Source organism: Alexandromys fortis, unplaced genomic scaffold, assembly GCF_014885135.2.
Source record: "Alexandromys fortis isolate MF-2015 unplaced genomic scaffold, M_Fortis_MF-2015_v1.1 scaffold_60, whole genome shotgun sequence".
NCBI classification, from domain to species: domain Eukaryota; kingdom Metazoa; phylum Chordata; class Mammalia; order Rodentia; family Cricetidae; genus Alexandromys; species Alexandromys fortis.
In genome coordinates, this window is record NW_026067946.1 from 2,970,450 (window position 1) to 2,996,806 (window position 26,357).

General features: G+C 42.6%; 1 protein-coding gene across 5 annotated transcripts in view; it reads right to left on the reverse strand.

Moving 5' to 3' along the window:
• Positions 1-11,610: 11,610 nt before the first annotated feature.
• Positions 11,611-26,357, reverse strand: part of Sncaip (synuclein alpha interacting protein) — a 140,966-nt gene continuing 126,219 nt past the window's right edge. For 3 of the 5 annotated variants that reach the window (XM_050149313.1, XM_050149312.1, XM_050149314.1), the window contains exons 9-11: positions 22,238-22,330; positions 20,630-21,689; positions 11,612-12,208 (exon numbers count right to left, since the gene is read on the reverse strand). In XM_050149313.1, coding sequence (XP_050005270.1) covers positions 12,203-12,208; positions 20,630-21,689; positions 22,238-22,330 — 1,159 coding nt within the window. In that variant the 3' untranslated portion in view covers positions 11,612-12,202. Of the gene's footprint in view, positions 12,209-19,359; positions 19,431-20,629; positions 21,690-22,237; positions 22,331-26,357 lie in introns of all 5 variants that reach the window. The other 2 variants (XM_050149315.1, XM_050149311.1) reach the window with 2 other exon arrangements.

Here is a 26,357-nt window from a genome sequence, read left to right on the forward strand (position 1 = left end):
AGAAGAAAGGTATATAGAAAAGTAAAAGCCCAGAGGCAGACAATAGATGCTATAATTTAAGAAAGACTGGCTAGAAAAAAAAAAGCCAAGTTACGGCTGTGCATTCATAAGAAAGAGTAAAACTCCGTGTATTTATTTGGAAGCTGAGTGGCTGGTCCACAAAAGACCAAACACGAACTACACCAACTACAAACCCCTCTTTACCATCTGTCTTAGTTTGCTTTATACTGCTACTATAAACCACCATAGTCAAAATCAACTTGGGGAACACAGAATTTATTTCAGCTTACAGTTTATAGTTCATCCTGAAAGCAGGTCATGGCAGGAACCTGGAGGTAGGAATGGAAGCAGAGACTGTGGAGGAACACTTCTTTCTGCTTTGCTCCCCCTGGCTTGCTCAGCCTGCTTTCTTATACAGCCCGGGACCACCTACCCCAGAAGGATATCACCCACAGTGGCCTGGGGCCTCCCACATTAATCGTTAATCAAGAAAATGCCCTATACACTTGTCCATATGGGTAATACAATGGTGGCATTTTCTCACTTAAGGTTCCTCTTCCCAGATAACTCTAGCCTATGTCAAGTAAGAAAAAAGTTAACCAAGACTTCGTCTTCTACGTATGCATGATTGGAAATGCATATGATTAAAATCAAAATGCATTATGGGAAGGGAAGTAGGAGAAAAGTTACATAGCTTAAAAGCCTGTCAGTCAAAATAGCCACCCACACAACATCCCTTAGCAACCAAACTTTTTCTCTTGATCCCCATAAAAAATGCTACATACTGGGGGGAGGGGGGTAGGATATAATCTGCCACCCCTAACCCCGAAGATATCCACAATAGAAAACCTCTCACAAAGGAGAAATTAGTGTTCTCCAATGGAGTCTCACTGAGAATACAAACTGTTATAGCCACATGTTGGGGTGAAATCTGTCGGGATCCAACCTCATTGAGGTTCACACATTACAGGGTAGGGGTGTGTGGATTATAAAAATTAGTAGAAGGAACAGAGATACAAGAGAAACACAGAGGCCTAGGATAGAACCAAGAGGACAATCCAGTGAATACTGGCTATGCCTGTGTTTATTTTCCATTATTTCCAATCCAAATAGGGAGGAAGAAGCCAATGCACTCCTTTAACATGACACAGACAGCAAACAGAGCAATTACCTGCTTTAATACTTGAAACATCAAGCAACTATATCCTGAGTTAAGCATTCTGTCATTGAGGCAGGACACACCTTAGACCAAGTATCCTGTAGATAGATACTCCCTGGGTCAAACCTCCTGTCATAGCCTTGAAGGAGCAGTAATAGACTTGAATTCTCTGAACTTTGGTCAAGGTGGAGTAGATCCACCTCTGTGAGTCATCTCAATTCCCAACTCAAAGGCAGGCTCTATGCCCAGCAGTAGAAGGAGGGCCAACACAAAACAAACTCAGTGGTATTTGGGGAGCTTTTGTTTTGTATTTCATAATGCTTTATTTGGGCTCTATTCTTTAAACCTTACTGACCTTCCAACAAAGATAATAGTAAATGTTAGAATCAATGGGAGATGATCAGTAAGTCATTTGCTTGTGAGTTCTACACATTAAATTAGCATAAATCTGGGGACTGATGATGGGAAGGGAGAACCTGAGGGGAAAGAATGGAAGAATTTCATTCTTTTTTCACACAGATAGCAAAGTTTTTGAATAAAGTGGCTAATTGAAGAGGCAGTTCTCCTCTGCTTCTTATTGAGAATTGACTCTTTGAACTCAGGGCATGTATTTTGGCCATGTTGTAAGGTGAGTTTCTACAGCCATATGCCACTTCTCTCACCTCAACTAAGTCTCTTACTCTCCTGCTAAGTTAATACCTGGCCCTTAATCTCGCAATTTATGGGGCATTAAGGAATAGAGCATAACTCAAGCTGGGGAAGGAAATAAAGTCTTTCTGTATAAGTTATAGGGTTCACATGTAGTTGCGCTGAATTAACTTTTGCTATGAGGCCTGTGCCCCTTCCTGCTCCATCTAGAGAACCATAATCACCAGCCTGATGGCTCCTGCCCCCCTAGCAGGGGAAGGAGAGAAAGCAGAGAGAAGAGCGAAGCCTGAGCCAGACCCTTAAGTGGATGGGAGACTGCTGGTCCTGTGAACAGGTGTGAGAGGACAAATAGGGCACAGGAGCCAGAGTCATCAGCTCAAGGCGTCTGAGAAGCAGCCAGAAAGTAAGAGATGCCTAAGGGATTTCCAGACAGACGTAAGGCGGCAGGGTAGGCAGAGAATGCTCAGCAACATAAGAGAGGAAGAAGGACCTCTGGGGAGGAAGAGCCTCAGCATGCAGCACAGCTAGGGAGAATTTCCATGGGGTGGGCAGAATCCCAGGCCCCCTACTGTCCTTTAGAAGAGATCCCGGTGTGAAGGCCTCACTCAGCCCCTGAAGAGTGGTCTTGGGAGTAAAGATAGAAATAAATGTTTTGCTTCTAGTAGGGTCTTCCCTAAAACACACGGCATTAAAAGCCACCAGAGGAAGAATGCCCTACACACATGTCACAGTAAAAATGCTCAGGACTCAGGACTCTGTCCCTATATTTGAGTCATAGCTAGGAGACAAACTGAATAGGACTGGAAACTCTCTTCCGAGTATTTGTTACCTGTCTGTGGGTGGGAAAACACAGATTGATCAAGAAAGGCTGATTGGAAGTTTTAACGCTTATGTGAGTTGTGACAAGCTACTGGGAGTGGTGTCTTGTTGTGCACAGTTAGTACTGTGTGTGTACCTGTATTCCCCCTTGAGCACAGCAAGCACGTGAGGCAACAAGAATCTCGTGGATCTCTATTGACTTGTCTTGTCTGCCTCTGTTAAATATGAATTTTAAATGTCATGTGCCTGGAATCAGGTGTAGAGGGGCACAGTTTTCATCCCGGCACTTGGGAGGCAGAGGCCTCTGAATTTGAGGCCAACCTGGGCTACAAAGTGAGTTCCAGGACAGTCAGGGCTACATAGAGAAGCCCTGCCTTGGAGAAAGCAAAAAACCAAAACCAACCAAACAGAAAAGTCGTGAGCCTGTCTCAACCAAATCCAAGGTGATTCTCCCTCTTTTCAACACTGACCCTCCCACCCCCTCCTCATATTGTTTCCTGATTCATTCTTTATACATACTTTTAAGTGATTTCGCTCATCCTTGGTAAACAACAAGTAAACTGAAGGCAGCGATTATCTTACACTTTGAATGAGCTTGGACTTGAACAAAATGCGAGTTTCAGCATCAGAAATAAAAGAAGCAGGCTTAGGTAGGTAAGGTACGGTGGGGACATTTATATTTATGCCACTCAGCGTATTTTAGCAAGTTTGGAGACACAGTAGAATTCACAGATACATTTCAATCATCAAGCTAGGATGAGAAATTAAGAACAAGAGAGGATGACAGTATTGGTGAGATAGGTATTCTAGGAAAATCTTGGATAAGGATTGCTACTTAGATTGAGTGCAACTTCACTTTTGACCTTTTTCTGGCAGGCAAGAGGAAAAGGAAAGCAAGTTATATAAGGTTCTTATTAGCTAATAAAAAGCACCAGGCCAGCTTTTCTATGGAGGTAGATTTTCCCCCTAGTACTAACTCTAAGAGGAATTTACTTTATGGCCCCTTATGGAGTTATTGGCTTTTTTTTAAAAAACATATGATGGTTTCAATAAGTTTTATAAAAATATATATGGAAACATTTTTCTACATGGCTATTTCTTATATTGACTTTTGATAAATTTCATAGTGTGGAGGTGATATGGTTTTTGGAGACCCAGGGTATAATTCAACCATCAGCAATGACATGAAGTTGATGGATTGCATCTGGGATCATAGCCTATGGAAGGATGCTAGGAATGGTGTGTTTCCATAATCATGACCACAGGCTACTATATTAAGTATCAATTTGGCATCATTAGCAAACAAATGAAATTATAGTCATATAGAATGTAACTTTCATTGAATTTCTTTTAAAAAATTATCTGGACAGTTATGCCATAACCTGCATATTTTGGCCCCGAATCTTCATGATGATAGAATGGTCTAAATTCCACATATTAGAACTGATTATAACAAGTTTTAAGGGAAAAAACTACTCTGGGGGAAGTGAAACTTTCTTAAAGCCATTTAATATACCATTTGGATTAAGCATCAACTAGAGTTAAGCAAGTTTCTTTTGTATAAGCCTAGGACACGTTGACAAGCTATCACAGATTGTATATCTTCATAAGAAGATATGATCTCAAGATTGGTTGCGGGAAGTCTGGTTTAGATATCTCTTAAGATCATGACCCTCAGAGGTGTAGGAAGAAGGAGTTGGCTGGGAAGATGGGCCAAACCCACAATTTGCTCTTGAGCTAAGATGACTTTTGGGAGTTGTCTAGAGCTGGGTGAGGGACTGGGTCGGTGTGTACTTACACACTGAACAGTCAAGGGGTTTCTAAGGAGGTACTTGCTTTTTGGTCAGGGAGAGCCTCCTCAGCCAAGAGCGACCCCTAAAGCAAAACACTGAAGGGCTCTGGGCCAGCAGTACTGCCTGCTGGCAGCTGGGGAATATGTCCTTGTGTCACAATATTACAGTATGAGATTTTACTTGCATTATTTTTTCAATGAGCTATCAAAACTGAATTCAATTCTGAAACACAAGTAATGTTTCCATGACCTAGGAGTAAACAGAAAAAAAAAACAGAAATGTTGCTTGAGTCTAGTGATCTGATGCGTTCTGTTCTGTTAACTGAATACACCAATCAGGGTTCTATATGATTGGTCTCACCAGAGGCCAGATACCAGTATTTAGTTAATAGAGCTTATTCAACAAATCACATAGGGTACTATTCAGAGCTTGGGCAGCTAGTCAAGTAACTTGACTGTCTCCTGTCTCCCTCCCTCCCTCCTTCCCTCCCTTTCTCTCTCTCTCTCTTTAAAAGATTTATACTTTTGTATATGAGTGCTATTTGCATATATGCCTACATGAGAGAAGAGAGTATCAGATACCACTATATATGGTTGCCAGCCAACACGCAGTTGCTGGGAGTTGAACTCATGACCTCAAGAACAGCCAGTGCTCTTAACTGCTGAGCCACTTCTCCAGCCTCCTTCCTTCCTTCTTTCCTCCCTCTCTTCCATCCTCCCTCCCTTTCTCGCTTTCTTTCTTTGCATGAAACATTTGTTCTCATAGCTAAAGAGGAAGTGCCGAGCCCAGGGAGGAAGAAGAATTACATGTAGGGGGCAAAATATGAGGGCCAGGTAAGGTGCTTCCTCAACAAACGTTCCTAAAACCCTTTGCTACGAATTTCACTCCCCTCTGTCACTGGCCATACTGAGCTGCATGCTTCAAGAGTATCCGGAAGTCTAAACTAACTTTCATGATCTCAGCTTCTGATGTTAACTTCTGGGACTTTTTTTGTTTGAATGCCTACTTCATAGCATTGGCTCAGACACTATGTTGAATTCATAATCATGTAGTGTTTGCTCATTTGATATTTTTGACAAGAAGGGAGCATCTTAATTTTCACACAAACCTGCACATTTCTGCTTCCGAGGATTCCTTCAGTTAGAGTGTGTTGGTTAATCTTGGTTGTCAACTGGATGCTGACCATATCTAGGGTCAGCATCCAGAAGCTGATGGAGTTGTGGTTCAAGGGAGTCAGGCTCCATTTTGAGTGGCAAGAGAATTTGGTAGTGACATCCCTATGAGACTGGTTTTACAGATAGAGAAGGGGCAAGACTGAGGGGGTCAAGGAGTACTGCTCCATAGTTTCAGAAAGCAGCCGAGGCTAGGCATGAGTAACTTGATCAGATCCCCATGTAAAGAGGTCTGAAAGGCCATGTTGGTAAGCTGTGAAAGTAAAGTCTAAGTTATAATGATACATCAGAGTATTAGAGATACTAGGAACACGGGACATCTACTGAGGAAAGCCACATACACAGGATGGCCCAAGAGAAAGGTGAAATGGGTACAGGCAGTGGTGGAGGAACAGAGGTGGAAGAAGGAACTGAGCTGCTAAGTCCCGTTGGAGCCCAAAGATTACATCAGGAGGCCCAGATGCCAGACACGGAGCTGTGGGGTTCAATGATTTCCCTACTGGATTTTGGTCTTGCTTTAGTCTAATCATTCTTTGTTATGCCACGATTTTTCAAGTGGGAACAGTTACTCTGTCATTATATGTTGAAATCATACAACTGGTTGTTAATTTTCGTTAGGAGCTCTCAATATTTAGAAATTGCCTTTAATCTCAGATGAGACACGGGCTTTGGACCTTGATACTGTTAAATTGCTAAATACCATTGGCGCTTTTGAAGTTTGATTATATTTTGTGTTTTGAGATGGCCATAAAACTTTGGGCACAAGGAGTGTAAGATTGTGATTTCAAATGATGTATTTGGGTTTCAGGTTGGCAAGGTTCGGTCATTGTCATTAACCATATTTGTTGACTCGATGGAATATAGAATAAAATATAGAAGTCATACAGACTCACCTTCCGGGCTCACCTATGAGGGATTATCTCAATTTAATTAGTTAATATGGGCCCATTTGTCCACTATGGGTGACATTTCCCTCGCTGCGATCTGTATTGAATACATGAAGTTAGTGGAACACTAACATTTATTGCTGTTTGCTTCCTGACTGTGAATACAATACAACCAATTTCTTCTAGTTCCTACTGCCTCCAATGCCCTGCTCTGATTGAGCCTCACTTCTAGGTGAGCCAAAATAAATTCATTCTTCCTTACATTCTCTTCATAGAGGTGTTTTACCCCAGCAACAATAATAAAATAAGGGGTTCCAAGGTCTTGAAGACAGAGGGCAGGGAAGAATGAAACATTGGGAGATGACCTTAAAGGGGGTTGAGAGGAAGTGAAGAAGGGAAAAGAATTTGGAGGATGAGAGAAAAGGAGGACGAGAAAGAGCCAGAAGAACAAAATGAAAAGGAAAGGGAGATTTGTGCTATGGAAAGAGATTGCCAGTGTCTGTTGACCAGCATCTCTAAGGTGATGCAGAAATCTTGTTAAGATTATTAGATTTACTGTTTCAATAAAAGACAGGGATCAATTCCATGAGACGTCTTACAAAACTATGCAGTGGTTAATAGGGGGGAAAACCATAAAAGCAAACCCGATCCATCTGCCATGGGAGTCATGAGCAGCAGACAGGATCGGGAAACAGTACTCCCTGCTGTGATGAATTCCTTGTTCTCACTTAGCCTTATCAGGACAACACAAACTCACAGGAAGGCAAGAAAGAACAAGCATTTAGCCCATTTGTATCGAAGAGGTTCTGAGGGGTTTAGGCACGTTTACATAATTTCTGTTATGTGTCACCATGTTGTTATGGTCCCTCACTTTTGAAATGGCATCTATGTGGCCTTAAACTTGTGATTGTCCAGCTTCTGACTTTGGAACAATAGGATTAGAGGCGTGTGTCTGCATGCCTGGCTTGTCTTTGTACTTTGAGGGGGAAAATTCTTTTTTTTCCTGTTTATTTATTTATATATTTATAAAAAAAAACCCCTATCTTTTCTCATTTTACATGCCAAATCCAGTTCCCACTCCCTCCTCCTGCTTCCTCCCCTCCCCCATCCCACCCTCCATCCACTCCTCAGAGAGGGTAAGGCTTCCCATGGGGAGTCCAGAAAGTCTAGCACATTGCTTTGAGGCAGGACCAAGGCACTTGCTTGAGTTCCATCCTCATCGACACACACACACACACACACACACACACCCCTTATTTGAAGATAGTCTCATGAGTCTTATTCCCCACTACCAAACCCATGGTAAACACCTAGAATGTTCTCATTAGGAGTGGGGTCTTGACACTGTTTGGCACCAATAAGCAACAGGAATTCAATCTGTTGAGTGCGGTGAGAGTTTAGTGTCGTCTGATTGTTTCTGAGAAGCATTCTTAATTTGATGTGTTGAACTCTGGCAATACAGGTCCCTTTGGAGACATAAAAGAAGCCAACCTTTACAAGATGTTGACAGATGCTGTGACTGCTTTTTTACTGTGCAGCCAAGTTTCCTACTCTGCTGCATGCCATTAGGCATGTTGATAGGGCTCTGCTCGTTTTACTAGCCCGATGGGAAGGGGATGTTGGGGCAGGAGCCTCAAAGTTTCGCTCCTACTCTCTTTCTTTAACTTGCACATGTGTCTCAATTCCTAGAGAAAAGTAAGTTTCCATATTCATTTTGTATATGTTGCACGAAACTTTGTGGTTAAAAAAAAAAAAGGTCTCCACTATTGTTAGGCCTCTCTAGTTTATCCATTTCCTTGGGAATTTGGGCAGTAAAGACATGCCCATGTATGATAAGGGCCAGCATTTTCAGTGACCAGCAATGTCTTTAACCAGGGCATGTGTGGGTTTCAGGCCAGCTTATAGGAATCTTCTCAACCTTCCTGAGTTACTCCCTTTTTGCTCTGCCATATTCATGCACTACCCTGGGGTTTAAATGTTCCTCTACACAGCTGGATCACAGAGTTTTCTGGGTTGAAGTTCATTCAAACTCTTGACATTTTCTTTGCTGTTTTGCCTGCTTGTATGCCTGTGTACCATGTGCATGCCTCGTGCCTGCAGGAGGTCAGAGAGGGCATAGATCCCTTAGACTGCAGCTATAGATGGTAACGAGCCACTGTGTGGCTGCTGGGAACTGAACCCTCATTCCTGTAAGAGCAGTCAGTATTCTTAACTGTTGAGACATCTCTCCAGCCCCATTTTCTATGTTCAATTATTCTCTCTGTATTGCTTTATAAACCTGCAGGATGGTTGGACCCTTCACTTTTCACCTTTAAAATCAGTTTCAGAAGAAAACTGGGACCTCTTGGGAACAGAGGGAACACTTTCTGGATCTCCATTTTTGCAAGCCACATTTTGGGCCAAGAACCATATGTTACTTCATCATGTGGCTCCTGTGGTGGCCTACTTTGCATCAGGCAGAAAATAGGAAGGCACATTTTATGAGCACTTGTCAAGTGTTCTCTGCTAGAATTACAAGCAATAGTACAAAGCACACAAATAGAGCAGAAGTGGGGATGTCCCCAAACCAGACACAGGGCATCTTGTTTGAATACAAGGCACCATGAGAAATGACACCAGGCTGTGCAGGAGCAGCTACTTGTGGCACTTTGAACTCACTGAAACTTATAGGCAAGTTGCATTGTAGACTAGAAGGAACCTTTCTCCTTCCTTCCCTTCCTTCCTTCCTTCCTTCCTTCCTTCCTTCCTTCCTTCCTCCCTCCCTCCCTCCCTCCCTCCCTCCCTCCCTCCCTCCCTCCTTCCCTCCCTTCCTTCCTTCCTTCCTTCCTTCCTTCCTTCCTTCCTTCCATCTGTCTGTCTCTGTCTCTCTCTCTCTCTCTCTTTTGTTTTTTTTTCAAGATAGGGTTTTTCTGTGTAGCCTTGGCTGTCCTAGAATTTGTTCTGTAGACTAGTCTGGCCTCTGACTCACAGAGATTCACCTGCCTCTGCCTCTCAAGTGCTGGGATTAAAGGCATGCACCACCACTGCCTTACCAGAACCTTCTTTTGAGCTATGTGTGTGGGTCATTCTTACCATTTTTTTTTTTTTGATTTCCCAAGAAGGCAGTGTTGCTTGTCCAAGACCAAAGGGCTGTCTATGGCTTTGTTCCAGGAAGATAGCATAGCAAAGATTGAAGGATTGTATGGCAAGTGTTAGTATTCAGGCATCTGTACTGACTGCCCTTGGGGTCTTGGAAGAATGCATCCTCAACTGCAGCCACTAAGAGCACCACCTGTGCCCATTTGCTCCATTCCCTTTTAAAAGGCGGACCTTGCTTACCTTCTGTCTCTTTCTCTCTCTCCCCCTCTCTCTTCTTTCCTCTTTTTCTTTCTCTCTCTTCCACCACTCTTGTCTCCAGGGGCCAGTCTCTGCCCCCCCCCCCGTCCCCTTCTCTGTCCTGTTTTTGGCCCCTTCTCTCCTTTTCCAATAAACCTCCCATGTGAGCCCTGTTGCATGGTGCAACTTCTTTTTGCCGCATTTTAAAATAAATTGCAACATTGGTTCATAGTTACTTTCCTCTCATGACTTAGGCAAGCCATTTTTAATATAAGACTTAGACTCCTTAGGATAGGATAACTATTGAAACATAAAGCATGTTTCTTGCTTGATGTAGTTCATGGTGGTTGTAATTCTAATTTTTGCAGTTGATATTTGCTCTTATTGTATATAGTTTTGTATTAGGCTTAGAACTCTCTTATTTAGACAAAAGGGGGGTGCTGTGGGAACTTCTTCAGCCAGTAGCCTTTAAGATATCAGCCCACTTTGGGCATGGTGTCATGTACTATAAATGTAGACAAAAAGCATGTGTGGGCCTCTTGGCTGTTGGATTTGGTTCCAGTTACCAGTGAATGCAGAGGACTGCAGATTTCTACCCTTTCTGTGAGTTTATCCCCAGATAAATAAACCTTTGTTATACTCCATTTTGGGCTATTGTGGAACTCTTTTGTACACCAACAGAATGTTAGTACTCAGGCATCTGTACTGGTCTGCTTTTAGGGTCAGGACAGGATACATGCTCATCATAGGATGCAGCCACTAAGAGCACCTCTGTGCATATTCGCTGTGTTCCCTCATACAAGGTGGGCCTTACCCACCTCCTGTCTTTCTGTCTGTCTCATTCTCTCTCTGTCTTTCTCTTCTGCCACTCTTGTCCCCATGGACTAGTCTCTGACCCTCTCTACCCCTTCCTTGTTCCCTTTTCTGCCCCTTCTTTTTTCTCTTCCAATAAACCACTCATGTGAGCCCTGTTACATGGCATGGTTTCTCTTTACAGTGTAGCAAGAATAATGAACAAGCTTTTTTTTTTTTTTAACCAATGTTTCATCTGCTATCAACTAGTGGTATAAACTTTGAACACAGAACTTACATATCCTTAATTGTCTTTCTTTCTCTCTTTTTCAAGTTGCCTTTCTAATTTAAAACAGGAATGACGATATTGCCACATGTGGCTAGTGCACAAAAGACACTCAAATATCAACTCCTATTTGTCACTGTATTTCATTAAATCAAGTAGGCCCACATTTGCAAACCTAACCATCAGCTTCAGACACTGGGCCTGCTCTGTGCACCAGGGCACACAGTGGCCCATATTACATGACACGGACACTATGAAGACACCACCATGGCAGTTTCAGAGCTCATAGACCATGCCAACGCTTTGAAAATAAAACTCTTGTAGTTTCAACAGAAATGTATTTTTCCACGATAAGATGAACCTTCCTGTAAGTCATTGCTTACAGGGATTAAGAGGTCTATGTCAACAATAAGGCTGTTATAAACTTAGGCTCCACACTGTCTCCCACAGGAATTAGACAAGCCTCATGATGTGCTGGAGGCAGAAAAAAAAAAAAGTGACCCAAGAAAGGACTAAATCTTCGGTTGTTATGTGTTTTCCCATGTCAGCACTATGTTTTGAGAAGGCAGAAGGACGGCTTGCTCCACAAACTTGTCTGATCTTCCTGTGCTTAATGAAGTATAGAATGTTTTATTTGACCCCCCACCCCAGCAAACAAGATAAACAGGCCAGTTGGTCCTTGATATCGAGTATCAGCAGTCAAAATACTTGCAGAGCCTTTTAGAAATCAGAACATCACAGATTTAACAGGAAGTTGATGCCCCGTACTCATACGTGGCTATTAACAATCTTTTATTTTCTTTATTAAAAAAGTAGAAATGACAGGGAAAAAAAAACACACTCTTGACAGAAAATAATACCAGTGACCTAGACTCACTGAGCTGAGCCAAAGCTGCTTTTGTTATGGAGGAAGGAAATATCAATCAACACTAGCAAATCCTCATGCAATTGACAGGACTTCAGCCGTGTCAGAGCCTGGGGGATGTGCATCGAGAAGGCTGAACCAGCCAAACAGCAAATGTTTCAATGCACACATTGCCCAATCATGTTTTCAAATAGCATCATAAAAAACAAAGTTCTATATACAGATATGGTCCAAAATGTATCTTATGACAAGTCTCAGATATAAATTTAAGGCATCCAGATATTCTGCTCTGCTGGTGAGGTGTTTGTTTCCGTGGTCTTATTGCCGCCGTCTCCAGGAACTCCCGGTGGTGGCCGGACGGCATGCGTAAGACTTATAACAAGTGATCTATAAGAAGAGTTCCTTTGATTCTGACTCAGCATCGTGCTTTCTGCCGTAGGTTTTCTTCGTGTTTCTCTTGATGTCATTATGCCTAAACAGAAGAGAAACCACAGGCCAAAATTAGATAAAACCATGGTCAGGTTACAAACGACGACGCTGCTAAACAGCTCACCAAAAATGGAAGTTATCCATCCCCAAACCATCCTGAAGGGCAGCACTTCATTCCAGGAGGCAAACCAGTCGCTTTTCATACACACTACTGTTTAAATGTAATGAAAGCAGTCGTGATATAACAAGGCACACTCACTGAGCACATTTGAATGTGGCTCCAGGAGCAAATTCTTAGCCACATTGATTAGAGCCCAGGCACTCTGTAGTCAAGGGGATTTTATCGGAGACAAGCATGATAGGATGTATAATGTTGCTGGTTGCATGGGAGCAAGATTTTTGTTTTTGTTTCTGTTTTGTTTTATAGTTTCAAGTGATTTCAAGGAATCACTGATGACACTGTGGATTCCACAAGAAGCTGGAGTCTTGAAGGTCTGAAAAGGATGTCTTTAGCAATGACGGCAGCCTGGCATGCTGAAGGACCGCAAATATGGGAAAAAGAAAAGTCTGAACCCTGAGTGCTGCTTCCAGCCTAATCCTGACTCTATACTGTGGAAGAAGAGGACAAAGAGACAGATGTTCTTCTATGAGTGATTTTCCCCTCTGGATAAGATACATTCATTTTCATGATGTATTAGATGCATTTATTTAAAGATTCCAGAGAGGAGTGACCCTTATTTCTGGGCAAGCCTGTCTACTACTAAGTTCTTACTGCTGCTACATGAGATATGATCAAAAGCTTCTTTTTGGTAATGGTTCTAATATGTAGATGCAGGACAAGCTTAAGAGTGTGGCTTTATGACCTCAAAACCACACTTGCTGCTTGATTACTGGTATGGCTTGGGCATGGTTGGAATGCATCCCCAAGGCTCATGGCTGTAAACTTAAAGGCAGTTATGGAACCTAGAGGAAGAAATCTTGGGGTTCCGATTGAATCCTTGTGGGTTCATAAGAAGCATCAGTCAGGGGATGTAGTTCAGTGGTAGAGTGTTTGGCTAGAACGTATAAAGCCCTAGGTTCAATATCCAGCTCTCAGAGAAAAAAAGGAGGGAGAGAGAGAGAGAGAGAGAGAGAGAGATGGAGAGAGAGAGAGAGAAAGAGAGAGAGAGAGAGAGAGAGAGAGAGAGAGAGAGAGAGAGAGAGAAGAGGGGTGGGAAGGAGAGGCTAAAATAAGACTTACTGTTAATACGAACTCTTGAGCCAGACTGTTCAAATTAAAATCCTGGCTCCACAATTTATAACCATCATTACTGTGTAATCTTGGGCAAGATGCACAATTATCTATGTCTTTTTCCAGTGTGCAAATGTGGGTAATAATAGTATCTGTCATAGATATCATTGTGAAGACTGAAAGAGCAGAGATGTGTAAAGCGTCTGGAAGACTCGCTGGCCCATTTTTACAATCCATAGCAGGATGCCAGTAGATGTTAGGGACACTGACAATTTCTATGGCATTGTATATAGGAATAATAGAATGCTGAAGAAAGTCGGGAAGAAAAGGCACAGCACATTCAGAAGAACATGAATAGTGGATGGAGGGCGCTCTGCAAGAGGTTGACAGCTTTCTTTTTTTATGTTGTCTTTGGACAATGTCTCCATGTATATAACATACTCTGGTCCCTCCCTCAATTCTCTCTTCTCTCCCTCCCTTTAGATAAGTGTGCCCCTCCATCCCTACCAGTTCCTCTCTGAGACTTCTGCCCTTTGCTTTTGTTTTGTGACCCATTTAATTTAAGCGGGGCCATTGGTGCGAGCATTGGATTGAAGCAACCCGTTGAGGTGGTGACAAGAGGAACTAGTAGGCACACATTTGAAGACAGCCATTCCTTCTTCTCAAATCAACAAACAGTTCAATAGGAAGGGGTGGGGTCCCCTCAGCCTTTCCTCATATAACATTTCTTGTTATTATTACTCAGATGTATTTATATAATCTTGATGAAAATCCAATTAGTTTAAAAAGGGTTTAGTTCTTGAAAGGGTATCTTTGCTTTGAGATAGGGGACACTGCTTTGAACACCCACAAGTAAACCCTCTTTCTGCAGGAAAAACCTAGTTTGATTAGAGAAAGTCAAGTCCCAACCAAGTGAACTGTTAATTTAATATGAGACATTTAATATGATAATAACTCAGTCTTCCCTGAATCCTTCAATTGCTCAATCTTCAATTGCCAGAATTCAACAGAACAAAAAAATGGGTAATTCTGGCACAAATCATTCGGATAATTGTTGTGCCTTGATTTCACTCTTGGATATGAAATCACATTCTGAGTGACCAAAATTAAAAAGGAGGAGAGCCTTATATTTAAATAACTGGTTTTCAAGTGTTCCAGCATGCTGAATCATCTAGGCACACACTGTATTTCCACAGCACGTGGCGCTCCCACAGCGACTTATGGGATCAGTGTGCCATGGCCTGCAGCCTGCCACACATCCCCCCCACCCCCTACTAACCAAAAGAAGAGCTTGCTTAAGTGTGCTCTCTCTTCCAGCTTTACTTGTAGCCAATCTGTACAATTTATTTACTAAAAGGGGGAATTGTGGTTCAAAATCAAATATATACTTTAATACTCAAATAGAAGCTTACTGCAGAAGACTGAATTCAAATGTATCCACAGAGCATAATAACACCCCTCTCCCGGTAGGATAGTACAGACAAGATTTTGTCCTGCTTTTCCCTCCCCCCCCTGTTCTTCTTCCTTTTCATCTGTTAGGCTCTTTTTCTTTCCAAATATTTAGGAAGCCTCTTCCATATGCCAGACACCATTCCAAACACTGGGAATACAAGGGTCTCAAGAAGGACTGCTCTCACGGAGCTCTGGTATGAATTTATTCCTATTCTCCTGGGAGCGTCTTCACTATGACCTGTCTGAGTTTCAGAGGCCAGGCCTTACTTTGGGGAAAACATGTCTTTTGTGTATGGGAGTGCACATATGGGTACATATTTATGTAAGTACAGCTGTGTGCACGTGGGTATGCATGCACATGTGTATACATGTGTCTGGCGGCCAGAGGACACCCTCAAGTGTTGTTCCTCAAGAGGTGTCTAACTTCTTTCCTGGGCTTTGGATTTCTTGTTTGTACGGGGCTCACTGGTTTTGGTTGGTTGGCTATGTAACAGGCTGAGTCTGCCAATCTGTTGACTCAGCACTGGGAATACAAGTCCACACCGCTCTGACTGACATTGTTATGTGTGTTCTAGGCTCAAGTCTTCATGTCTACACAGAAAGTACTTAACCGACTGAGCTGTTTTCTCAGTTCCCCCAAATTCGTGTGTTATTGATAAAAAATGCTGAAAAGAAAGGTGTGGCTTTGTCAGCTAGGAGTAGTGGCATATGCCTATAATCCCAGAATTTAGGAGTCAAGGGAGGTGGACCTCTGAGGTCTAGGCCAGCCTGGTCTACAAAGCAAATCCCAGGGCAACCATGGTTACACAGAGAAGCCTTATCCTGAAAAAATTCCTACTACTGGCTTGCCTTGTCCATCCTTGACATGAGTGTTTGTGCCTAGTAGTCTTTCCCCATGTTTGGATGTTCAGTGGATGTTACTGGGAGAACTGATCTTTTCTGAGTGGAAACAGAGATGTGGATCTGGGGGAGAGGGGTGGTGGGGAAGGAACAAGGAGGAATGAATGGAGGGGAAACTGTGGTTGGTTGGGATGTAACGTGTGAGAGAAGATGAGGTCCAGACAAGGTTTGTATTTGTGATTATTTCAATCAACCTATACACCTCTACACGTCAGTCTTCAGAGAGATTGTGGGGAGTCCCTGCTCTCACAATATCCTAAGATGTCCTTAGTAATGGCAGAGTAATAGTACGGCTATAGAACTGGGAGAAGTGTTTTTCTCTGAACTTAATTCACAACTCGACCTTCAGGAGTGGGAAAAACAGTGAAGATAAAGAAATGAGCTTTTGTCTTAGGATTTTTGTCTCTCTGGTGATAGTCAGATAGTCAGGATAAGCAAGCTAAAGAACGCATCCTGGTGGGGTGGTTTGGTTTCCAGGGAAGATTTCTCCTTTCTCCTCTATGAGCAACAGCAGACAAGTGATGCTGTGGACATCAGCCCCACCCCTGGGCCAAAAATATGATTCTCTTTGAAGTAGCATTGGGAACCTTGAAATCTATACAAAATACTTGACATTAGCTCTTGGCTCTGGATATATAATTCTTAAGTGGCTAATTCATGGGTAATAAAAAGCATTCTAAGCATTTTGATGGCTTCATGTGGTTTTCAAGGAGTCCTCTAATGCTGGTGCTAGGATAGGGGTATGACTCCTTCAAGAACAGTGTCACGTGGTCAGAGAGGGTATTATTGGAGGTAGCCAAGGTGGAAACAAGCCACCATAGGCAGACCTAAGACTTCATTAGCATTTTAAGACCAGGGATTGCAAATATTCCCCCAAAGCTGCAAAAACTCTAAGTCAACTTATCTTCTGTAAGAAAAACAGAAAAGATAAATTTGCTCTCTGTAAACCAAGTCATCTTCCACAGCGGACATACTGAAGAGGCTGTTCAAAGCGATGAAGCTGAAGCTCACTTTAGAGGCCATTGAAATTCATTCTCTTTGCTAATCACACTCTGATCAATTTAGAAAGATAAATAGCCATCAGAAGCTGAAAAAAAGAGCTGAAAGACAGTCTTTAAAATTCTGTATTTATTGTTCTTACTTTTCTCCTCCTCCTCCTTCTTCTCCTTTCTCTCTCTTTCACCTTCCTCTCTCTTATTTTTTAAAAAAAAAATTTTAAGACCAGATTTTTCTGTGCAGCCCTGGCTATCCTGGAACTTTCTCTGTAGACTAGGTTGGCCTCAAACTCAGAGATCCACCTGTTTCTGCCTCCCAAGTGCTGGAATTAAATGTGTGTGCCATCACTATCTGACTTCCTACTTTCCTTTTAGCTAGAAGAACTAAAAATAAAATTCTTAGAAACTAAAGTAGACTTTGATTCCAGGGTTCTGGAGCTACCGTTTCATCTCTGCTAACAAGAGGGTCAGTAGCAGGGAGCTGTCAACATCTCCACCCCAAGTTGAGGCAGCCCTCTACTATTTCAAGAAGTCATTTGATCTTCCAGCAAGTTCTTAGGTCAAGATTTGACTGATACATGAACCCTTGCACTCAGGTAATACTGCAGGCACCAGAGTTAATTATGTATTACTCATTTAAACATTTCTTCATTCTAGCCTCAATTTCTTTGAGGAATCTTTCTTTTAAGTAGAGAGGCATTCTTGGTTCATCTGTGGAGCGGACCAGGCTTGTGCTAAATGCGGGCATGAGATGCAGAGAGAATAGGAAGAACTTAGTCTCTCCAGGGTGAGAAACAAACATCCAACAAACAAACTCAACTCCTTTGTAATGGAAACCCATGCCAAACTAAGAGCATGGTAAAGTGTCCATGAGGGTATAGGGCAGTGAGAGGAAGAGGTCTGAGGGCTGACTATACATGTTGTTTGACTTTTCTAAGTTTTTAGCATTGAATTCAAGCCTTGTCACTACACAAGGCCAGTAAATCTGCTAGCTTAATGACCGAGCCCTTAGAAGGACAGTTTCTTAAGTGCTGTAGGAAAGTGTTCTACTTCTCTCAGACATCCAAGTGGCTCTGTAACCTCATTTTGTGCACTGAAGTTTCATAATCTTATTACACTAAAATGCCCAGCTTTGTTCTTTTCCTTGTAAAAAGACTATTTCTGGCGGGAAAGTCCGTCGTGACACTAATTATCTTGTTCCCAGTTGCTGCAGGAGCCTGGAAGCCACGAGAGGCATTTCCATTTCTGCTCCCAGGGAGTTTGCCAAGTCTTTGTGCTTTCCTTGTCTTAGCTACAAAAGCAGAATTTTCCAGGCACCAAGAAGACCCATGCAGCCCAAGACAGGCACAGGGAAGGGTGTAAGAATAGGGACCAAGGCCAAGAAGAACAAAAGGGGGAAAACATCGATGTTTGGAAGGACGTAGAACTTTCCCCTGCCACTTTCTCATCTCTAACACTGGCCCAGGAGCCTCTGTCACGGGATGGCAGGAAGCAGTCCTGACTCTCATGTAGACTACCTGCTGGTAGCCAGCTGGTCACTAGTGACTATTAAGAGTCTAAGACTGTTCCTTTAATGTACCGAATTAACGAGACCCCTGATGACATACCCTAACATGACTAATGTCTGTTTTCCATTCAGACTGGGAAGCCAACTAAATTTGACCTAGAGAGGGGCAAGGAAAAAAAAAGAAAGAAAGAAAAGGAAGATCTTCTGGAAATTCAGTATTTTGAACTAAAATCTATATGTATAGTAAACACATTCTTTGAAGGATTTTGGAGGAATGCTGAATACCATGCAATGGTTTTCAAATTATTGAAATGTTTTAGACCCAACAGTTTGCTTTTAAAATGGGTTTTGATGTTAAACGCTTCTCAAATAATCCAGTCCAAAGGCACTGACCACATTAACTCAGGCACCTTTCCTGCCACTTCACCCCCTTCCCACCAGGTCTGGAAACACATGCTGCGCCTCAGAAAGAGGAGTCCCAGTCACTGGCTACAGGCTCCTCTCTCTTGTATGTATATACTCTATGCATCTGGGCTTGTGAACGTTTTGTTGGAGGAAGACCCTTCCTTTATCAGTGGACTTTCATCCTAATGGCGTCTGGACTGGAAGCCGTTCACCGTGCTAAATGAGAGAGCTTCTGCAGAAGCAGAGACATGCTTCTTCTCCCAAGAACAGCAGTCCTGACAAAAGGCACCTCCAGTCTGTAAGCGGCGCTGAAGCAAAGCCCCAGCTCACACTCGAAGTTCTGATATCTGTTGGACAACTGGCCTCTTCTACCCATGACTGAACCTAATTCTATACTTACTTGGCACCTTGCTCCCTTAAAATGCAAACCGAAGGGCTAAAGTCAACTAGAAACAGGGTGAGTTTATGTACAGAGTAGATTCTCCTGACTGATGCTGGGATAAAGCCCTTGCAATGACTACCGGTCATCTTCCCAGGATCTAGTTGCCACCTGAACCCTTATCTCTTTGGGGGGCGGGGAAGACTTGCAAGTTTCTTCTCCCTTGGTGTTATCCCCTGCTGAAAAGGGTTGCTGATGCATCATTTCAGAGCGCATGCAAATCCAAGCAAAGGCATGGCCGTGCCTCACGGTGCACCCCACATACCATGCATAGCCACGCAGATGTTCTTCAACCAGCACGTTAGAGGGAAGGTGGATACAGCTGCTGTACACCTCCTAGAGAAGCGCAAGTAAGAATTATCCGAAGACATGCAACAAGCTCATCCCATGCACGGGTCCCGGTTAATGCAAGGCATGCAGGGCACATTCGAGGGAAGGTTCGTGGGAAACTGCAGAGGTGGCTTTAGTGTTATTGCCGATCCTGAGATCCCCTTAAGTTATTGGGGGAGAAAAGTTAGGCTTTAATTTTTTTAATGCAAGAAGTCTGCTGTCTTAGCTGGTGTGTGCCCTTTCTAGATGTAACCAATACATGGTGAAGTCTTTCATAGCAAGGGAGTTGGTAGATAATTTAAAAGTCAGCGAGGAGGCCGTTGGAAAGAAATTAACTGAAACTGGATTTGGTATCACAGCAAGAAACACAGACAGTTCTTAAGACCATGCTGTAATAGGAATTTAACAACCCAACGAGGAAAACCGATAAGCTTCGGACACTACTGGGCGGCTTAGTAACTGCAATAGGGAAAAGATCCGAGGCATTCCTTGCACAGGGAGCTATGCGTTTTGGCTGCTATACTGTTTTTGGTGGCATGACAAGTACAGAGCGTGCAGAATTCGTTGCCTAAAAAGATGTTTCTATCTCTTCTTCATGGGATGTGAGTTACAGATGGGTTTCCAAGAAATGCTGCTATAAATGACTTCAACAGTGCCTTCTGCCATCTCCTGTATACTGGCAAGTACTTCAGCCTCTCCAGTATCTAAACAACATGGAGAGATATGTGTAGTATCATGCCAGGTGGCAGTCCCTGGGGGAGGGTCATTCATTTCAAAGGTCACTTGAGGTAAGTAGTTTAGATATGGGCTTTCTGTTTATTTGCCTTTAAGCTGGGCTCGAGAATACCAGGTCCACGAGAACAAACTCTTCCCGAGGCAGAATCAGAGCCAACAAAGGACTGATTTTATGCTGATGGGTAGTTTTATCTTGTATGAATGCCTCCCGGTTTACAATTCCTAATGCCCAGAGCACAAGAAAAAGGGATCAGAACGAACCCGTGATTTCTTTTTACCCACTTCTCTCAGCATTCTCCAAAGGAACGTGCAAGGGTATATATTTTAACCTGGCACATTTCATTAAAAAATATATGGATTTCTGAGTTTTGGGGTGTCCCTTTCAAGATGGCACAAGTCGGTAACTTGGGCTTTAACAATAACACAATCAATGAACAGTCATACAAGCACAGTCTGCAAATAGCACTCACGGGCTTATTCCTTCCTTTGCTAGCAGGGCTCACTGGGTTTCCCTTGGCATCTGCCGTCTTCCTTCCAAGTGATGTTAAGGGCAGTGTGCAGGTCTTCAGCTGGCTGGCTGGCTGGTAGTTGTTATTGTTGTTTTGATTACCACTTAAAGTCTCCATGATGGATCGGAAGGTTCCAAAAGGTCTTTTCATTTGTTCCCCTGGCTCACTAGTCCTCTGGGGGGCCCTGCCCCTATCTCTGTCCTTTTCTCCATTTAGTTCAAGGTTAGTTTGCTCCATCTGCACCACAGGCTCCTCAAAGGTGACTCTGAGTTTTGAGTTTTGGGATGTCCGGCGCTTGGATGATGGAGACTTGAGGGCACTCTTGGGGCTTGTGGCAACTTTCTGGGCAGTGGAACTGTCAGGACTGGACTGAGTGAGGTCTGCAGAAGGCTGGGTGGGAGGAGTCAGCCCCAAGCCTGGACAATGGGAGTCCAAGTCTGGTTCACTGCTCTCTGAAGTGGGAGATGGGCTGTGCCCGTCCAGGGATTTAGAGGCCTTTGTACTGAAAGGAAACCTGCGTCCGGATGGCAGGGAGTGTTTCTTTATCATCAGGTGTAAGCTTTCTGCGCTGTCCATAGTCTCCACACTTTCCACAATGGGCTGTGGCCTGGGCCTGTCTGCTTTTCTCACAGGAGTATTTTTGGGGTCTTCAGAGTTGTTTGAGTCTGTATCAGACTCACTCAATGACCTCTGCATCAGCTGCCTCAGCCTGGCTAGCTTCAATTCTCTCTTCTCCAGGGGAATTTTTTTCAAATTCCTGGAAGATGCTTGAGCATCCTGGAATTCCAATGACAGCTTTTCCTGGGTGCAGACATTCTCTGAGATTTCTTTTCCCAATAACTGACGTAGGATTTTATCGGAGTCTTCATCTTTTCCTTTGGTCCTAGCCCTGCTGGATGCTGATAAGCTTCCGAGAACTTGTATTCCCTCCTGGGCTCCTGTTTTGCTCTTGCCTGTAGCCTCATCATCTGCATCTAAGATTCTCCACTGGGACTTTCTAGAAGCTGGTGAGGAGGGTGAGCTGAAAGGAAGATGAAGGAGATGTGAGATGATTTCCTACTGCACTGAAGGCAGCCATAACTCCTTGCACGACCTTTACTATGATTAGCAGTTTATGGCAAACAAGATGGAAGTTACTTAATGGTTTTTTCAGAACAATTAGCAAAGACTCCATTCTAGCAGCTGTAGCTAGAGCATGACACATCCCAAACTTCACGGCAACACAATTTGTTTGTTTTATTGTTTACCCACCACTGTGTATGAATTTTCTCACTTTCTGTTTGCAACAATCTAATAAAGCTATATGTCTTTATTCTCATTTCACAGGTAAGGCAACGAAAGAGAATGTAACTTGTTTGTAGTCATGGCCCAAAGAAATAAAAAGGCTGGAGATTACCTCTGGTCCTGGAACTTAGACACAGACTTTTCATTGTGAGAACTTTTAATTTGTTTTTATAAGAGTAAAATGTTCCCTGCTGTCATTTTTTTGAAAAAAAAAAACATTAAATGGAATACTAGAGGAAGGATTTAAAGATTTCAAATACCCAACAATTCATTGACTGGTATTACCTGGGTGAAGAAGGGAGTGATTTGCCCTCTGATTTTTGGGCTTCTAGAAGTTGTTGGAGTTGGCTCTGCAGTGTGACACGCTCCACTGTCTGTCTGCAGGAAACAACCAAAGAACACAATGTCTGAAGCATGGCTACTGCCAAAACTAGAGGGAGAAGAATCTTCATGAAAAGGCAGTAAATGACAATCTATTCAAAGGCCTTAAAAAGTGTTTAGTCTCCATTCTTATGACTCAAAGAGTTTTTCAAGGAAGCAATCAGAAGTGTTGAAAAGGACATATTAATGACAAGCTATGAAGAAACTAATAACTCATGAGTAAAAGTGAAGGAATTTCAATCATTTCTACAATGGCAATATTACTTGAATACTGAATACCTATGAGCATACAAAAAAACTTGTCCCATGTTAAGTCACTAATTCTGTGATAATTTGTTATAAACAACAGAAAACTTACATGATTAGTTTTCAGGTCTCCATGATGACCTGCACACACTTGGTGCACAGATATACACTCAGGCCCACATTCAGACACATAATATAAGAGTAAAAATCAATCTTAAACAACAATAATAAAAACAAAACCAGGAAGTTGTCCAAAGCAAGACCTAGCAAACTCTACAAAAGCATCAAAATAGTAACAGCTCTCTTGAGCATGGCGTAGAACTAAATGAAGGGTTTGTAAGTGTTCTTACAATGACTATCTTTTCTTAGTATAGACTAGAGGAAGCCTGGCATTCTTGCAGGATCATGCTGCATATACTTTTTTTTTTTTGTCTAAATGTACTTCTGTGGAGTCAGATTCTGATAACATCTTCCACAAGTCCCAAGCATCTTTGTTTTTCTCACAGGCAGTCAACATTTTTCTAATAATTCATCTCCCCAAACAAGCCAAGTCTGTGACCTTATTTCATCTCACCCACTCTGTCAAACTCACTGAATCAAACTTAGACATGGGGCTGAACAGATGGCTCAGAGGCTAGGAGCATTTGATGCTTTTGTAGAGGACCTGGGTTTGATTCCCAGCACCCACACTGGGTCACTCAGAACAAATTGTAACTCCAGTTAGGGGTTCCAATGCCTTTTCAGGTCTCCATGATGACCTGCACACACTTGGTGCACAGATATACACTCAGGCCCACATTCAGACACATAATATAAGAGTAAAAATCAATCTTAAACAACAATAATAAAAACAAAACCAGGAAGTTGTCCAAAGCAAGACCTAGCAAACTCTTAATGGACCATAGAGCCCATATCTTAGACTTGGGAGTCACTAAGCTTTAGGAACAACCATTCAGCTCTGTCCTTTTAGCATGACTTTAACCTTGCCTAACACAAAGGTGAATATGTGTGGCCGTGTGACAACCATACTACTTACAAAAATTGGTGGTGAGCAGGCTATGCCCAGTCTACTATTTGCTGACACCGGCTTAATATAGGACTAAATATACTCCACTTTGCTAGTTGGATGCATACTAAGTTTGTGTGTGTGCATGTGTGTGTGTGTGTGTGTGTGTGTGTGTGGTATTTTAAGAGACAGAAGTAGGGGCTGGAGTGATGGCTCAGCAGTAAGAGCATTAACTGTTCTTCCAGAGGACCTGGGTTTGAATCATAGCACCCACATAGTGGCTCATAACCACATATAACTCCAGTTCCAGGTGATCTAATGGCCTCTTCTTCAGGCACCAGGCATGGAGACAGTGCACAGAATAAACACTCATACACAGAAAACAAGCAAAACAATGAATTATAAAAACAAACAGGAAGACAGACATTATTAAGAAAGATAAAGCACTCTGAAAACATGAATGATCGAGTGGGCTAGGGAAAGGTGCACACTCAAAAGTTGGTAGAAGAAGATTATACAGTCACCTTTCAAAAGATTTATTACATATTTCTTAGGAATTGTGACAGAATTTTAAAAAATACCATGTGACATCAGTTATGTTGACTGTCAGTTACAATCAAAAGAACAATGGAGGACATTCTAATTCCCTAGATTTGAAAGAAGCTTCTAGAAAGGCTCAATCATCCATAATTACAGAGAGAAAGCTGTATTTGCATACTATGTCAGTGTGCCGGATTGCTATAAAAGTGTATCACAAGTTTGGGGGCTTAAGCAACAGGAAATGCTAAAAAGATTTTTTGTTTTGTTTTATGTGTCGGTGTGAGTAGTTACATGTATGTAAGTATACCACACGTGTGCCTTGTGCCCTCAGAGGTCACAAGAGGGTGTCAGATCATTGAACCACATGATGGAGATGCTGGGAATGATCTGCAGAAGCATCATGGGCTTTTAAGTACCAAAGCATCCCTCCAGCCTCAGACAACATTAATTTATCAGCTCAAAGTTTGGGAGGCCTAAGTAGTCTGAGATGACATTGTCAGCCATGTTGGTTCCTTCTGGGAGCCACGATGGTATCCATCATGTACCCTGTGCCTGTCTCCTAGGGTCTAGTTTTTATTGGTGAACTCTGGTTTCATGGTTTGTAGATATTTCCTCATGGACACTGTCTTCATGTTCACATGGCACACCCTCTGGATATATGCCCATGATTTATAGAGATGCTAGTCACCAGGTTAAGACTCACCAGCTTAACCCCACTTGAACTGGCTATCTTCTCCGAATATCTGATTTCCAATTAAGGCTACACTAAAACATTAAGGTTTTGGACCTTCCTGGTGAGGCAGAATTCCATTCCAAATGCTAGGTTTACTAACAGGGACTTTAGTAGGGTTGAAGTTTGCTATTTCTAGACATTAGTAATGGCTTTAAAGGAGTTGGGAACAGTATTATAATAAGGAGAAGGACTTAAGGCTTCTTAAGTCCCCAAAGCTCACACTGGGTAAAACTCAGGAGTTTTCAAGCTCTGGAAATGCTTTCCCTCCCTTGCCCTGTTACCCATGTCCTACAGCATAAAGGCCACAGAGCTCCGGGACTGCCTCATGGGATTTCTTTACACACTTCTGGGTTTGCTCAACGTCATAAAAGTACATACTACACGAAAGGTCGGTGCCCAATGAGCACCTCACACATTTTGTCTCTTTTCTGACTAACAACGCTTGTCCACAGCATTTGGATTTCAGGGTAACTATATGGCTGCTATCTGTCAGTGTATAGGGCTTGCTTATCCCAGGATAACTAATGGAGAGAGTGGTCTGGACCTTGAACTTGCAAAAGTCACCAATATAACAGCAAAACAACTATGCAGCTCATAAAAAATTTTCAGAGTCTGAGACATAAAAGTTGAGATTTAAAAAAAAATCTTATTTTCTGGGTGTGGAATTTTAGGGAAAGTATTCTATGGGATAGTTTTAAAGCTTCTCTTTAGGAGTATGTCTATTTATCACTGAAGGGAGTGGATGGTGCTTTGGCATTTTTGGAAAGGCATTGAGTACCAATCCCCTTACATCCCCAAGATTTTAGGGTTGAATCCAGGGCCTCTGCATGCCAGGCAAGTGCTCTACCACTGAGTTATTGTCCCAGCCTCTCTAATTTTAAAATACATGCCTTTTATTCTGACACTCCCTTATTCAGAAAGCTATGTAAATGCATAAAGACTTATGAAAGAGTCTGCTCACTGTGGAAAAATAACTCAGTGAGTTATTAGGTTATTAACTAATATATACTCTTCCTCCAGCTACAGCAAGATCTTGAAGTCTGCCCAGGCTCACCTGTCACGGAGAAGTTTTGTTTAACCGACAGAGCATTCTTGAAGGAAATCTTTTATACTTTAGGTTTTAAACTCAGATTACTTTAGATTCTACCAATATGAGGGGCACAAGAAGCTTGCATGTCTGAGGCAAGAGGGCACGTAGAGAGACAAGGGGTTGCCGGAGCTTAGGGAAGGCACAGAGAGTCCAAGGTCACATCATAGTGTTACCTGATGCATATCTGCAACCAGTTAAGGTCTCTTGCCCATACTGGCCCTTTTCTCATCCAAGAAAGCTGTAAATAGGAGATGTTTATTTTCTCACTAAATGCTGGTAGAGGGCCGGAGAGATGACTCAGTGGTTATAAGCATTGGCTGCTCTTCCAGAGGACCCTGGTTTGATTTCTAGCACCCATAAGGTAGCTCACAACTGTCTACAACTGCAGTTCCAGGAGATCTGATGACAC